This window comes from Cimex lectularius, unplaced genomic scaffold, assembly GCF_000648675.2.
Source record: "Cimex lectularius strain Harlan isolate CLEC.00 unplaced genomic scaffold, Clec_2.1 scaffold143, whole genome shotgun sequence".
NCBI lineage: Eukaryota > Metazoa > Arthropoda > Insecta > Hemiptera > Cimicidae > Cimex > Cimex lectularius.
This window is the reverse complement of record NW_019392714.1, coordinates 1-16,257: the sequence shown is the minus strand read 5'-3', so window position 1 is coordinate 16,257 and position 16,257 is coordinate 1. Positions and strand designations below refer to the sequence as shown.

The 16,257-nt window shown below is 36.8% G+C and overlaps 1 protein-coding gene across 1 annotated transcript in view; it reads right to left on the bottom strand.

Moving 5' to 3' along the window:
- Positions 1–14,059, bottom strand: part of LOC106672758 — an 88,520-nt gene extending 74,461 nt beyond the window's left edge. Inside the window, exons 1-2 of the mRNA XM_014404422.2 lie at positions 13,960–14,059; positions 4,880–4,977 (exon numbers count right to left, since the gene is read on the bottom strand). Of these exons, the coding sequence (XP_014259908.1) occupies positions 4,880–4,977; positions 13,960–14,059 (198 nt within the window). The remainder of the gene's footprint in view (positions 1–4,879; positions 4,978–13,959) is intronic.
- Positions 14,060–16,257: the final 2,198 nt, after the last annotated feature.

Here is a 16,257-nt window from a genome sequence, read left to right as displayed (position 1 = left end):
GATTAGCGGGATTATCGGAAACTGCGTATTATGAATAATGTATGATTGAGTCACCTCTCTCGGAACACGGTGTCTTGGAACTAAGAGCTCGACAGACAATGGTCCAAAGCCTCCGGGATTAGTCGAGACCCTTGTTCTCTCCCAATTACCCTAAATGATAATTTAACCAATTCGCGATTTAGCACCGGATTTACGGAGGATTATATACGCCTCGTCCCAACTAGGCTACGTCAACAAGAAACTTAAAAGAGCGACCTAAAGCTGTGTATTTCTGTCGAGTACTTTTCAAGTCATTTTGGTGAGATATGCGTCTTTTAGCCATTTTTAATTAGATTGTTAAATTATGCGCAGAGAGAATAAATTCATGAATTGTTGTTTTTTATGATACTATTTTTATATTTATTACACACGTTACTCGGATGTGTCAGATGACATCAGTAGAATAATCTTCAACGGATCAAGTTATGTTTAATAAAGTTTACGGAACATTTGATCCCCGTTTGCAAACTCGGAAGATCCGATCCTAAAGGAAATGCCTTGAGGATTACCGGTGTTGCTTCAAGTCCTCGTTTCTTCGGTTCAAACGAGGAATTAAGTGTGACGAATGGATGGCACAGAATGCTATTGATTCCCCTTCACTGTATCATGCACACTCCTTCTCTACCTCACTTTTCAAACGACAGTTCCTTCACACGTCCGATATTTCACAGCCGTCTCATTCCCTCATCCTCGCTTTCGTTCCCTTTCACCCCGGTCCCATTCACCCGACGCACCCGGCTCACTCCAGTGAGACAACTTTCGCCCCTATCGCACTTTGTATTTTCTGAAAATTCAGCCCCTCCTTTTCTTATGGATTACAACTCGGGCGTATTCGATGTCTTGGGATATTCCTAAATCCCCTTCCTTTTTTTATGGATGGACTACCCCACTCAACGGCTATAACATAAAAGTAGCAAAGAAACTTTACTTCTCGAGTTCACCACTTTTTACTTTGTACCAGCAAGGATCAAATTAGCTTCAAATTTACAAGTGCGCTAGTCGGGCCCAAACCTATTTTAATTATGGTCTATTGAAATTTAGAACATAATTTGTACTTCTATTTTATAAACGTATTTTATTCTGAGGTATCTAAAAATTAACACATTTTAATAAAATTTTTAAGCGTACATTTATTCTGTTTTCTTTGTCATGTTGAAATATGAACTAAGATTGTTTGTAAATTGTTTTGTTTTCTTGAATCTGCGCTTTGTCTACATGAAGACGAAAGCGAAAGAAATTTTTTCGTGGTGGATAAAGGTCGGTGCATGGATTCATCTCTGACAGAAGAATTTATGCAAAATTTAATTACAAATGAAATCCCATACAAAACGCATATGTACGAGTGGTTAGAGCATTTTAGTAGGAATGTTACATTATTGATGTTTACACGGGAAAGGGCTTGCGGCTCTTTTCGGCGTACATCGCCACGTTACTGTGGCTTCCTTATCCAAAACAATTATGGCGATCTGTTCAAGCTACAGGCTTTCAACTACAAATCTACAAGGGAAAAGGCAAGCGACTTACATCACAACTAATTGCCAATCAATATTACAAGAATTCATTTCATAGTAGCTAATATTTAATGTTTTATGTATTTAATTATTATCAATATTTACTAGGATGTGTTGGAACTAGACAGACCCAAGTGCTTTCTATTTATAGTATTTAAGAGATTGATTTCACAAGCACATGGGCCTGATTAGTTCCAATATATCCTAAATGAAATAAATGATTATTCGGAAATCGTGAGATGCGGTCTGGTGTGATGTAGGTTTAAGAAAAACATTTTCTTTCTTTCTTTATTTATTTATTATAACTCCAACAGAAAGAATCTACAAGAGGAGTAGTCAAAAAAGGCACATAATAACAAAAAGAACAAATTAACAAAGCAATAATAACAAAAACACAAGGCTTAATGATTCAAGGCAAGTAAACATTTTAATTTAACTCTAACTGAATTCAAGGAATCGCGAAATACATCTATTTCATTAGAATAATGATTCAGCAATCTCANTATATATAAAGTGTTTATTTTCTGCGTAATTAACACATTCGTGGGTGTCGTGTTGGTTGGCACTGTCAACACGACACGCAAGAATGGCACAATTACACAGAAAACAACAGAAAACAATTACTTTGAGTGAGTAGAAATACTTTCATTGAATATAAAAAAATTTTTTTTTCATTGTATTTGTAAATTAACTTTTTTCCACATCCTACATGTATTTGTTAAATTTAAAATGTTTGTAAATCCCAGGCCCTGAAGATGATCGCAATAAAGATCGAAACGTTGACACGATAAAGAAAATGTTTTTCTTAAACCTACGTCACACCAGACCGCATCTCACGATTTCCGAATAATCATCAACTAACGGCTCTAATCACCACACATTTCTACACGAGAAGAATGAAAAAAACACCATCCCGGAAAAAAATGAGATAAAATAAAATATAAATATAATATAAAGTATTTTATATTTTATATAAAATATAAAATTAAATTAAATAATATCTAGAGAAAATATAGTCAACATCGGGTTCATCGCACCTCAGACCTCGTTATATAGAAACCATAAATATTACATGGTTTCAAGCAGTATCCAAACAATAATCAATTTGAACTTCAAAGTCTTTCTGTAAAGAGAGTTATTCTTCTATATATATATTGAGATGTATTCTTAACGCAGTGAAAAGGGTATCCACTTGTGGATCAGGACGAAAGATAATAATTTTATGTGACTTCCCGTGGTAGACACAGTCAATCTGCTCAGCCAGTCAGACAGTTTGTGTCTCTCTTTCTCACAATCTCGCTCTCTCTGTTTGTCTGTCTGTCTGCTGTCTCCCATTCTCTCTACATAAAATATTACGACGAGCAACAGGATGCGACTTAAACTCTGACTGAGAAATGAGGGAGAGGTTCTATATAGTCTCTGTTGAGTTGCTGAGTCTGCGGGATCTTTTAATGATGACAGCAGCAACCTTTGCGGTCTCACCTCTCCACACCTAGTACAGGAATTTCCTTGGAAATTCTTGAATTTGGCGGTGTCCTCGGGTGAGCCAGTGAAGTCCGTTGTCATCTTTAAGAGTGTCCAAGCCAAGGTGGTGATTAAAGTCACTGGGATGATCAACTTATGATATTGCCAAATTGTCGGAACTCATTGCAGTTAAGAAAATGTTGTTTTTACGATCTACGATGACGTTGGATGGTGTGTTTTGGTTCCTGAAGGTGTACTTTGAAGTTCGACATGTGGGTCCATGGAAATCCAAATCAACGTTTGCCTCGTGCTAATCGTGCTTCTGTTGTTTCACTCGGTATATTATTTGGCTATTATTGGGATTGATGAGGAAGACTCCTTGTAGTAATTTATCCTGGGTGTCCTGGTCGACAATTTTTAAACATTTCATATAATCGGAAGCTTACATCTTGGACTACGGGTAATTTTAACAAATAAACAATTTCGGTGGGCTTAAGAAATTAGTTTCCGTTCAATGTAAATGTGTCGATGTGGATCATTTTGTTAGGATGTATGGGTATGGGAGTGAAATTCAGTTCAAAGTTGACGGGCGTTCTTTCGTATTTTGTCTTTAGACACAACTCACATCTATTAATATAATTTTGAATATGAACTTTCAAATTCGGCCAATAATAATTATTTGGTTATGTGTTTCGTCTATTCCCCTGTGACTTGTCTTTTCGATATTATAACTATCAATAACTTCTAGCATCTCGTTTTGTTCAGTTACTTGTAGTAATTTTTTACAGTAGCGGAACAGTAACAACTCGGATTGTTTAAAGTATAGTTTCAAAATACGACAAAAGTCGAACAACAAGCAAAAGGCAATAAGAATAACGGTAAGTATATTAAAATTTAAAAATGGTGCGTTAATTTTGACCATAAGTGTATTTATATAAAACCAGGAGGAGAGAGAGAGAGAGAGAGAGAGAGAGAGAGAGAGAGAGAGAGAGAGAGAGAGAGAGAGAGAGAGAGAGAGAGAGAGAGGGAGAGAGATGGAGTGAAAGAGAGGGAGAGAAAGAGAGAGATGGAGTGAAGNGAGAGAGAGAGAGAGAGAGAGAGAGAGAGAGAGAGAGAGAGAGAGAGGGAGAGAGATGTATGTGTGTGTGTATGTGTTATATTGATTTCTGTTAGCTCTGAAACCAAAGTACGATCATTTGCCTTATTACTTAAAGATTTTTAGTTTTCTTAACTGTTAAAAAATTCAGCTCCATCCGAACTGAAATCTCTATCTATTTAATGGTCCTCTTTTACGGGCCAATAAACAGCCCCAAGGGCAACGATAAGGGTTATGCCCGGTCGTTTATAAGTTGAGCAATATCAACACTTATATCAATTATTATAAGAGGACTGTTTGCCAGGCGGAGGGCTGTATAGTCCGGCCACCATTGCCATTCGTTCAAGACATCCTCTTCCAATTAACAAATACTGTAAAGTTAACACCTCGACCGTCATTATCACAGGGTTTTAAGGCTTAATTAACTTCATCGTTTTAATTTCACTACATAGATTCTCCTTTGTTCTGTATTGTGCATAGGTTTCCCATCGATTTTTATAGCTTTTGTAGTACTTTTCTTTTAACAATGTGTTCCACAATATCCGTACAAAAACATTTATATGGTAAAAAAGATAATTTATCCGCGCAAATTAAACATGTTGATATTTTAATACACAACAGTGTGAATTGTTGTTTAAGGACTGTTTTAAAGCTGAAAAACAATATTATAAGTATTTTAAACTTCATTAATCAAATATTAATAAAATACACGAATGAATTTTCCCTCGAGCTAAGTTATTATGATATAAATTGTAAATTTGGGACTTACGTCCGCGGGTGGATGTGCATGAACTAAGCAGACCAAATGTGCTTCGATACCAGGTCCGGCGTGGACCCAGCCTTTCTCCACTTCAATCTCAGGAGCATCTGAAAAAAAGATAAACAATGAAAAACATGTTTTAATAAAAGGTAAGTCTACAAGGAAGAAAAAGGTTTTTCTAAAGGTGTTTTCATTGTGTACATAAAGACATAAGTCGCTTAATTTAAAACCGCAAGAAGTTCAAAGTAAGTTTATAACAAGTTTATCAAGAACCTAAAGTTTGTTGGATATTCATGCTGCATTAAATGCTTACTTGCTTCTTAAATGAACCTTTTAAAGGGCATATTGAATATTTTTTCTTACCACTATATCAAATATTAAAATTACGAATTTAACACGATGTTAAAACTAAGAATTGTTTTCGACTTAGTATTTTTACACTTGGTAAATAGACGGTTTTTAATAAATACTGACCTACCTGTGTAATTCTTATCAAAAAAGGAGAGAAAAATTGAAGTTGTTTTTATTGATATCTAACGTAAAGCTATATGATATGCTACATTTTTCTTTTTCAATAAAAGTTTCAAGTCCTGCCAAAAATTATGACAAATTTCACACTAAATTATATATTTTTCTTTACTTGTTTTGGCAACACTATTCTTTTCATTTTATTGCTCGACACTCGGCTGGCTTCCGAATGAGGTTTAAAACGTAAGGACCGTGTTTGCTCACCTCAGGAGAGGTGGGGTGAAAAAAGGGTAGAGAACTCCAGAAGAAAAAGTTGCAGACTCCTCATTGCTCATTCAGAAACTGGCCAAGTGTTAAGCAATAAAAATGAAAGAACAGTGTTGGACATAAAAGTAGGAATGAAGTGAGGTAGGCCACAATGCAGATATCACTACTTTGATAGGCTGACTTTTTTGGTAGGGTGTCTGGAATTTTTATCTTTCTTTTGAGTTCTCTGAAGTTTTGGACTAATACTCAGTTAATTACACACAATTTTGTTCAATTGAAGTAAACAGGGATTCGAAATGGGAAGTTTATGGCATGGGCGAAGTCAAGGTAGAGCAGCGGCGTATTTAGCCGAAAATCGTAGGTTCGAATCCACCCTGTGACAAAAATTTTTCATTGAGAAAAAATAGTGTTTAATTAATTGAATATATGTATAATTAAGGATAACATAAAGGATAAGATAAAAAAGTTGATATTACGGACTAATTTCAGTATTAGAAGTATTGACCAATTTTTCACTTACGACCACTGGATCAAGGTATGGTCTTGAAGAAGAAAACAAGTTTAGTTGCTACTGTCAGGCTTTCGACCAATGGGTCCACCATTCTAAGGTCATCATCAGGGCAAAACAACCCTAAACAGATTGTCTACAGATTGACATACTAAGTTTTTACAGGCGATCTCAAATTTCCTTGAAGACCGAGTCAATCCCAACATTGCCTTGGGCTTTCTTCTTCAACACCATACATATTCAGAGTGTTTGTTATGAACTAAAAGGAAAGGTATTGGCTGGAGAGCACATTGACAAGATATTTTTTTGGAGGAGGTCTGGAACAAAACGGTCAGGTTTTTTTTGTATCATATCTACCAATTGACAGTGTTAATTCTTCATTTAAAGTAATGTTGGACATTCTATAAACTTTAAGCATTGGGTTTTTATTAAATTATTTCAATTTTATATTGTGAATTATTTTATTGATTGAAATGTAAATGTTTATAATGTTTATTGCTACTTTAAACCGTAAATGTTCTTGAATATTTACAACCAGTTAATCTTAAATGATGGTAGCATACGTTTTTATAGCTGAGGGTCGGTAAACGCACGGCAATATCCATTTTTAAGGCCGCCTTTAGAGTTAATTTTGGTTTATAACTCAAAGGGGAGGTAAAAGTATTTCAATCATCTACAGTAAACTAGACCCAATTGATTTCATAAAAACTGTTTAACCTTTGACGAAAATTGAAGAACAACAACACAGATTTACAATTAACTAGCGATTTGTTTTCAAACGGGATTCGATGCGTTGCAAGACAATAAATATTGAATTAAGACCGATTATTGTAATGAAGAAGGTGGCGAAATCGTGAAATCGTATAATCATAGTGGCATACAAATTCACTGCAAGGAAGCTCATATTTCACCATACTTATTTAAAAGAAATATTAAGCCTATATCGTCTTGAGAAACATCATATTGCATTAGTATTGCTTTATTTCTAAAAACGTATAGTAATGTTTGTTAAAGGTTTTATTAATTTTTTTCAAATCGATTTTTTCTAGAGTGGTTCATGTTTTTGTTAAGAAAAACATCAGCATTTATGCACATTATGCTCATACATATTCGAATAATTAGGTATATCTGTAACACCAACCTGCTGCTTCTTCACTTTAAATGAAATAATTGATAAATGAACTATGGTTTTAGCAAATGCCAATACAAAAATACACTGACAGGCAAAAAATTCAATGAACTGATTTCTTTTCATTTTTTCCATAAAAAAATTCTGCTCTTAATTTGTTTCTTTGTTTTTACCAAAACATAATGTTTATGGTATATTTTAAATTGGGACTATCAATTACACGTAAACACACTTAATCCTTAATCCAAAACAAGGAAAAAGGATTTTTCAATGTTTAATTTTTACGTATTTTAAAATGTTTATTCAGTCTCATTTGAATTCTGAAGCAATAAACGGTTTAGTTTTCATCTTTGTTTTCTTAATTTCAGTTTTTAAACTTAAAAATAGTGCAGAGGATATTGCGCGTGATGTGGCTCTTACTGATGATGGCCGTTCCATCAGGAATGCGGCTATTGCCATCGGAGTTTCCTATGAAAAACTGCGGGACGTCGTTAGACGTTTTCGAGAAACTGGATCCTACCATAGAAGACCCGGTTCTGGACACCTTTGTAGCAGAACCACAGGATAACCGTTTTTCGAATTTGAGAATTTTGCGAAACCTTACTTGTTGTTCAAGCGATTCATCAGCTCCAGGAAGTTCGAGGTGTCCAAATTTATAATCGCACTGCTATAAGAAGAATAAATCAGTACGGACTGATGGCGTTTTGCCCCTTAATAGACCAGAATTGACCAGAACACACGGAGTTGCACAACTCACATTTGCTCGAGACCACAGCCATTGGTCTTTCGACGATTGGTCTGTTGTATATTTTATAGATGAGGGTGATTTGCTCCTCGATGTCCAGAAGGGAGAGAAACAGTGTGGATAAACCGAAATGAAAGGTACGAAGCCTGAACTTTTTCCCAGAGTTAACCTTTTCAACGTAGCTCAGTGATGGTGTGGACTGGAATTTAAATGGAGAGTCGTACAGAGTTGGTTGTTGTTCGTGGAGTGTCTTTGACGGCCAGTCGCTATGTGGACGAAATTAGGGATCTTGCGAATCCTCGATGAAATCAGCGACAAACCTATTCTAATGTACGATAATGCCCGTCCCCATGTCGCTAGCATAGTACAACCTTCAACAGCATACATCAGGGTCTTAGCCCGGCCGCCCATTCTCCAGACTTGAACACCATCGAACTTTATGGGATAACCTCAAAAGACGAATAAGAGCAAGGTCATCACTTCCTGATACCCTCCACGATCTTGAAAAGCCTCTTCGTGAAGAATGGGCTAACCTCCAGAAAAGAGACGTTTCCAGACTGGTAGAAAGTATGCCAAGCCGGCTGCGAGATGTAATTAAGGCAAGAGGAGGAAATACGCGATAGTGAAATGTTAATTAAAAATTTAAAACCAATTTCATCTGTCCGTCTTTTTTTTCATTTTTCTTAGCAAGTTACATTTTTTTTTACTTTTTTAGACAAAGACTCAATTATTAAATGTTGAAAACGTTAAGCTTTGGTTGATATATAAAAATATATACAAATCAAGTTATATTACAAGTGGGTGGAATTTTTTGCCTGTCAGTTTATAATTGACTCAATGTTTTTCATTTTTCTAGTTGGTCATTCTCAGGTACAAAAACATTTTAATTGTTGCCGGTGTAGAACGTGTAGGCCTGCCCTGTTTAAGGTTGAGATCGTTAAAACCGTTATTATCAAAAATTTACATTTTTACGGAACCTCGTTGGTATTGTTTGCATTCCCTTTTTTCTTTGGGAAATATTTGATTGACTTATTAACAAGTTTGAGCATTTAAGAAGACAGCATTGGCTTTTACCTGTTGCTTTCAATCCCTTCCTGATTCAATGCCGGGAAGACTGTGTGATCGATCAATCAAGCTTAACTCTGATCGGCGATTAGTTCTGCTTTTCCACTGGACTTGAATTACGTATTAGTCTTTTTAAACGAAAATTTATTATTGTCAAATTTTAAATATTTTTTAACATGGCAAATAATGATAAACATTTTTGCCAACAATAACCGGTCTACCTATTCTCATACAATCCTTCTATGAAAATTTCTTGTAACTAATTTGAATGTTTAACTAAACCAAAAAGTACATATGTATTGTTAATAAAACAATAAAATCCGATGATGATATTTTCAAGGTGTGGTTCTGGGAGTGAAATAAGGTCATTGTGGCAGTACAATACATTTCAATACTAATGTTGTCGTGTTATTGTGCATTATATTTTTTATTATTGTAAAAACATAATACAACAACACAACAATATTAGCACTGAAAAGTACTGTAACTGTAACTGTAAGGCGGAGAGGTACACAACGGCGGACGTATGACTTACGAATTTTGAATTCCGGCACCCTCCCTACCCTTCATATCGTAATTATTTATTAATCCTCTTCACTATTAATAATTTATACTTTTGATAGTATTTGGAATAAAGGGTTTCGTTTATGCCATCAAGAACGAAAATCCGTGGAGCAGTTCGGCCAAAATTTTGATCGGCGTTTCGGGCGTTCATAATTATAAACTGCTCAAAAAGGAGTAGGGATTACTTTATTATAGTTTATTACTTTACTACTTTATATACTACTTATATATACTTATATAAGGGGGGATACTTTATTCTTATTCTATTACTTTTAATTAAATTAACCAATATATTCTTGTTATAATAAAATAAAAACTAAGAAACCAAAAACAAACAAATGTTAATCCTCTTTTTAATAACCGATTTACCGAAGAATAGGAAACATGAACGTTACTCATTTTGTAAACAAACGCCTTTTCTCGTCTTTTCTTCATTTTAATCCAGTTGTACTCTCGTTAACCATGGAAAGACATCATCTTGAACCAGAAGTTCACAATATTATTATGAGAATGAGTCATCGAGTTCAAAAGAAGATATCGCAGAGGCAGTTGGCGTTTCTCAGACCGTGTTCGCGCTAAAGGAGGACAGATATGCCATAGCTGCAAGACGGAACCCTTTCTATGCCCGCTAGATCCTCGAATGAAAGATGTTTTGACAAGGCCTTTATCAGCACAAACAATTCGTAATCGTTTGTGGGAAGTTGTCTAGTATGCCCCTTTGAGACGACCTGAAGCAACAGCCCGCCACCAGCAACTCAGGAGAATACGGTGTAGGAAGTGCCTAGATGAGAACACAAATTGAAATGCTGTTATTTTTTCTGATGAATCGCGTTTCTGTCTGTATAATGATAGCAGGCGCCGAAGAGACTAAGAACAGGTGGTGCGTACAATGCCCCAGGAGGCGGTGTAATGGCCTGGGCTGGGATTTCCACTGGAGAACGAACTGGATTCCATGTTATTGAAGATAACCTGACCCCAGTCCGTTACGTCGAAGAAAGAGGAATACATCCCTCAAACCAGGAAATCTCATTGGGGATTTTCGATTTCTGGATGACAACGCCAGACCTCATAGAGGTAGTGTTGGTCATCAGTGTTTAGAAAACCTAGGACGTTCTCGTCTGCCTCTTTTCCCATTGTCTCCAGACCTCAATCCCATTGAACACATGTGGGATGCGTTGCAGATAAGGCTTTTCCATCACCATCCGCAGCCAGTTAACCTGCAACAACTGAGTGCAGCGTTGCAACATCTATGGAGTGAAATTTCTTATGAAATTAGTGACAGTACACTAAATTAGTGATGAATTAACAATATGCCTAACAGGTGCGCAGAGGTTTTAGTTAATAGAGGGCATTAATTGTTTTAAAAAAATTATTGTGTCCAATAAACAAAATTATGGAAGTAAAACCTTTTATTTTGATATATTCAAAATCCCTTAATTGAATTTTCCTTCAATAAAAACGTAATAATTTCTAACAAATTTTAATGAATTTTATAATAAAAATAAAATAAAAATGCTAAGAAAAGTAGATACTACAAAAGTAGCAATATCCCTACTCATTTTTGAGCAGTTTATACAAGATTAATTATGTATCGTATTGCGCCTCGCGCAGATAATACCTCAATAAAAAAATTAAAATATTATTGAAAAATTTAATAATAATGAAATATCTATAATTAGTTTGATTAATTTGTTAAAATAGCTGCGTATTTAATACGAAGGTTATTTTACATTACAGATTTTCACTTCTTAAAAAATTAACCACGAATGCGTTTTATATTTTCATGAAAAACCAACAATACTACGTTTACCTATATGACTCAATAGTAATATTAATTACAATTAATTAAGGTTTTTAGTTGAGATAAAAAAGTAAATGGCACGAGCGGGATTCGAACCCACGATATTCGGCTAGATACGCCGCTGCTCTACCACTTGAGCTATCGTGACCTCGATCCACGGACACTAACTTCCCATCTCAACCCCACCTTTTGAATTTTCCCTCCTTTTTGCCATTTTTCACTAAAGCTCTCCGTGGCTATTTCATTTGTCGTCGAGAATCCAATCCGATTACACGACATTTGAAAAATTAATAACAAATTCAATAAATAACAAATTAAATATGTAATACGTACTTAAATGTAGGTGTTAGTGTGTTATATGTGCACACATAATTATTAGTTTAGGAAGAGGTGGTAAATTCATATTGAGCCGTGATTCTTCAGGATGTGTTAGGTACCACAAAAGTATGACTTTTATGATTATCTTGCAGGCAGGTTATCCAAAACTCTTCTCTCTCTGGTTTGTAAATAGAATATGAAGAAAGATGTTTTACACGTTGGGAACATTGAAAAGCAAATGATTCAGAATGGAAGAGTCGATTGGAAATTTAAGGAGTAAAATTGGGAAAGAGCGGTTTAGGCCGACAATGGGACAGGTATGACATGTACGGCCCACTGGTCTGTGAAATGAAACTAGACCCCCGCCCTTAGTTTATTCTAATGAAAAGAGGGAGCTGAGTGAAATTGGGATTTCAATAAATCCTCTTTTCGCGGAGGAGATATTGCAAGGCTCTTTCTGGAGAAAGGGGTTGGGTGATGGCGCAGAGATATTGGAGTTTTGAATGGGCCTGTGTTCGCGGTGTGTACTTAGCGCCTTGAGCAATATCTCCGGCTATTGGCCTGGTAAATTACAACGAAGTAGGGCCGGAGAGCTCCTCTCTCTTCTCCACCCAAAGAGACAAAAGTAATGCACCGTTGTGGGGAGACGAAATGAGCGCCCTTCATTAGTTCTGGGCCCTGTCAAATATTTCAGCCCCAAGCCTGGGCCCTTGATTCCCGATTTAGGTTCTCTGCCCAATTAAGAGAGAACACTTATTCTTTCTCGATCTAATTCTACAAATTATTTCAATTAAGGGAACGAAAAGGAAAGGTTCGGGGCGGTGTAAAAACAAATTATTCTACTTATGTTTATTACGACCAATGAGGCCGGCAGATTAAATAAAATGTTATCTTCATTCCAACCATCCGATATCAAACTAAAATATATATTCGTATCTTATTTTATCAGTTTATTACTTACTTATTATCTCTTACTTATTACAAGGTTAAAAATATTTAAATGTTTATATTTTATTTAAAACCTACTTTAAAAAATTAATTGATGTCAAAATTTGTCATCTAAAACATGAATTCCGATCCGATATCTAGTGCAATATTAACACCCTTTACATTTTTTTGTGTGTATAGGAAGAGTTTCCTCAAACGCAAGTAAATAAGGCAAGTAGAAAGGGTCAAGACCAATTATTTTATACAAAAAATGTGGTACAGATTGTTATATGCTAACTATGGGTTATGTGATTTCTTAGAAAGGAGGGGACATTTACCATTGGAAGGTGGAATTTATTCTCGACAGAGCCTCCTCACACTTCTCGAAGTTGCGTATGGCGGAAGGGTGGGACCTGTTATGCGGACGACCCGGGATTGAACATCAGCGGAGTGGCGATTCACCACATCCCCGCGGGCGGGTCGTTCGAGTACCTGGGTCTAAGGTTTTCCCCTGAGGCGGGTCTGGGACAGCGTCACCGTACTCGTGGAGTTAGAAGGGATGATTAGCCGGTTCTTGATGATCAGTTTCAAGTCTCGACAGAAGATGGACATGGTCAAGCGATATATGATAACGAGAAGGCTCAACCTCTGGTGACAGATACCAGTATTCGGCATTGGGTGAAGGAGAACTTTCTTCTCCTGCAATCCACTCCGAATGGCCTCATATACGCCAACAGCAAAGCCGGCACACGGTCCCTGTGGCGGATTCCCTTCTGGACAGTTCCGACCTGTGGATCAGGGGGCTTTACGACGCCAACCAGGTGGGTGCTCGCCTAAACAAAGCAGCGGCCCGCCTCGTTTTGGGGAGTGGTTCACCACCTGCGGGGAATTGCGTGTGCTGGCCAAACGACTATACCAGGGTGAGTTAGACAGTTGGGCGGCTTTAGGGGCGATCGGTCACGGAGTGAAGATCATCGCCAGCGGCGTGGAGGGCACCGGTGGTTATCTGACGGATCAAAGATCCGTCCAGATTCCAGGTTCATCCACGCCCTTCGCATGAGGACCAATTCAATGGGCACTACGGAGGCGTCGAGAAGGGCAGACTCTAGTGTGCCGGCCGAAGGTCCGACGAGAATGAAATAGTTAGCCTAGAACTCGCGGTGGCGTTTCAGACTCCGGGCCAGTTGGACGCGGTGGCAGGCCTCAAGGCGGAGAAATATGAGGTACTGAGGGAAGTCCAAAAACGCCAGTTTATGGCAGCTGGTGTGGTAGTGGGGGCAAAAGGATTCATTCATACCTGAATGTACAAAGGCGACGCTCAGAGACCTCGGCATAAAAGAATTACCGAGGTTGCTCCTCACCCTCTCCCTAGCGGCCTTGAGGTCTTCCTTGTCCATTGCCTGGAGCCATCGTAAGCAAGCGTAGCTTCTCAGAGACTCGTCCAGCGGCAACGGCTATCGAGCGAGCCACCTAAAACGACGGGCCTGGCTTGACGGGACACGTTTGGACCCGAGGAGCGGACGAAGGAGGTCAGTAGGAGATCCGCACCTAGGGATGCGAAAAACCGGCAGAGGCTGGAAATAGGGTAAATTTTTAGTTTGGTCAGGAAAAAAAAGGTGCGAGAAAGGTTGGGGTTTTTCTTGCTCCACAAGATCTTGTTTACAGTTCACATGGCTGCAAGTAATGGTTATGGTCTATTTAGAATGGCAGTGAACGTAATCATAATTTAGAATGGCTGCCGAATAAACATTTAGTTATCTTGTGCTCTACAGTTTACAAGTTGTAGTAAAGTCTAGTTTCCAGTTAGATAAATAGCTTAGCGAAGAGGGTAGTATTGTGACAGACTGGAGGAAGGGTTTTTCTCGTTATGTATACCATGTGCTGGGATTTCAATAACCTTCATTTTGGTTACACCCTGTAGAAGTACCATTGAGTCTTGGGAGAAACGATAGCCGTGTGATCGACAAAGTTCAAGTTAAGGTATTAATGAAGGAAAGTCTCCAGTAAGAGGGTATATGAACAGCAGCGTGTGGAAGATGAAGGAAGATAAAGAGAGATCGTGGACCACATAAAACCTACGATAGGAGTAATAAGATTTGTGGATGAGGTTATAGGTATTGGATATTCCCTTCAGCTTATCCAGCAGGCCCAGGTTGAAGTTAACTTCAAGAGTTGAAAAAAAAAGTTAATTGTACAAAAACAAACAATTTCTTCTTTTATCTGATTCTTCCATAACGCATGAAAGAATGAATTTAATTAATGTTAAAAGTAAACAATAAAATGTCGTCAGTTATGAAGCTTATTAAACATATGAAAGATCGGCTCTTTATTTATATTTATTATACACATTTTTTTGTTTACGTACTCTTTAAATTCAAATTAAAAAGCTATATTGCCACTTTGTTTTGTTTTTAAACTAAAATTAAATTTTTATTTGCGATTATAATATACAGTGACAGGGAAAAAATTCCACCCAACTGTAATATAAGTTGATTCGTGAAAATATTTTTATATATCAATCAAAGCTTCACATTTTTTAATGTTTAAAAATTGAGTCTTTGTGTAAAAAAGTAAAAAAGGTAAATTACTAAGGAAAATGAAAAAAAAAGACGGCCATATGAAATTTGTTTTAGATTTTTAATTAACATTTCAATATCGCGTATTTCCTCCTATTGCCTTAATTATATCTCGAATACTCCACGACATACTTTCTAACAACCAAATCTGTGCGACTCTTCATTGAAATTGCCGCCCACCACATCACTGAGCTACGTTGAGAAGTTGGATCTGGGAAAAATTATACAAATTACTTTGTATCTGTCATTTCGCCTTCTCCACACTCTTTCACGCCCATCTGGAGATCATAGAGCAAATCTACACTCATCTGTAAAGAGTACAGCAGACCAATCGTCCAAAGACCAATGGCAAATATGAGCCGTGCAAATCTGTGTGTTCTGGTCAATTCTGGTCCTATTAAGGGGCAAAAAGCCATCAGTCCATACTGATTTAATCTTCTTCGAGCAGTGCGTTCTTCGAACTTCCTGGAGCTGATGATCGCTTGAACAACAGTAAGGTGCCGGTTTCGCAAAATACTCAAAGTTAAAAGACGGTCATCCTGTGGTTCTGTTACCCTATGGCGTCCAGAATCGCGCGTACCTGATGAAACGCCCATCATCAATAAGCTCCACACCACGCGCAATTCAGAATTCCAATGAGGCTGAATTAACATGTTAAAGTAAACATTGAAAAATCCTGTATCCTTGTTTTGGATTAAGGATGAAGTGTGTTTACGTCTAATTGATATTCCTAATTTAAAACATAAAAATTGAAATTAAGAAAACAAAGATGAAAACTAAACCGTTTATTTCTCCAGAATTGAAATGAGACTGAATAAACATTTTAAATTACGTAAAAATTAAACATTGAAAAATCCTTTATCCTTGTTGGATTAAAGATGAAGTGTGTTTACGTCTAATTGATATTCCTAATTTAAAACATAGCATAAACAAATATTTATTGGTAAAAACAATGAAACAAATTAAGGGCAGAATTTTCTTTTATCGGGAAATTGAAATATATATATATATATATATAT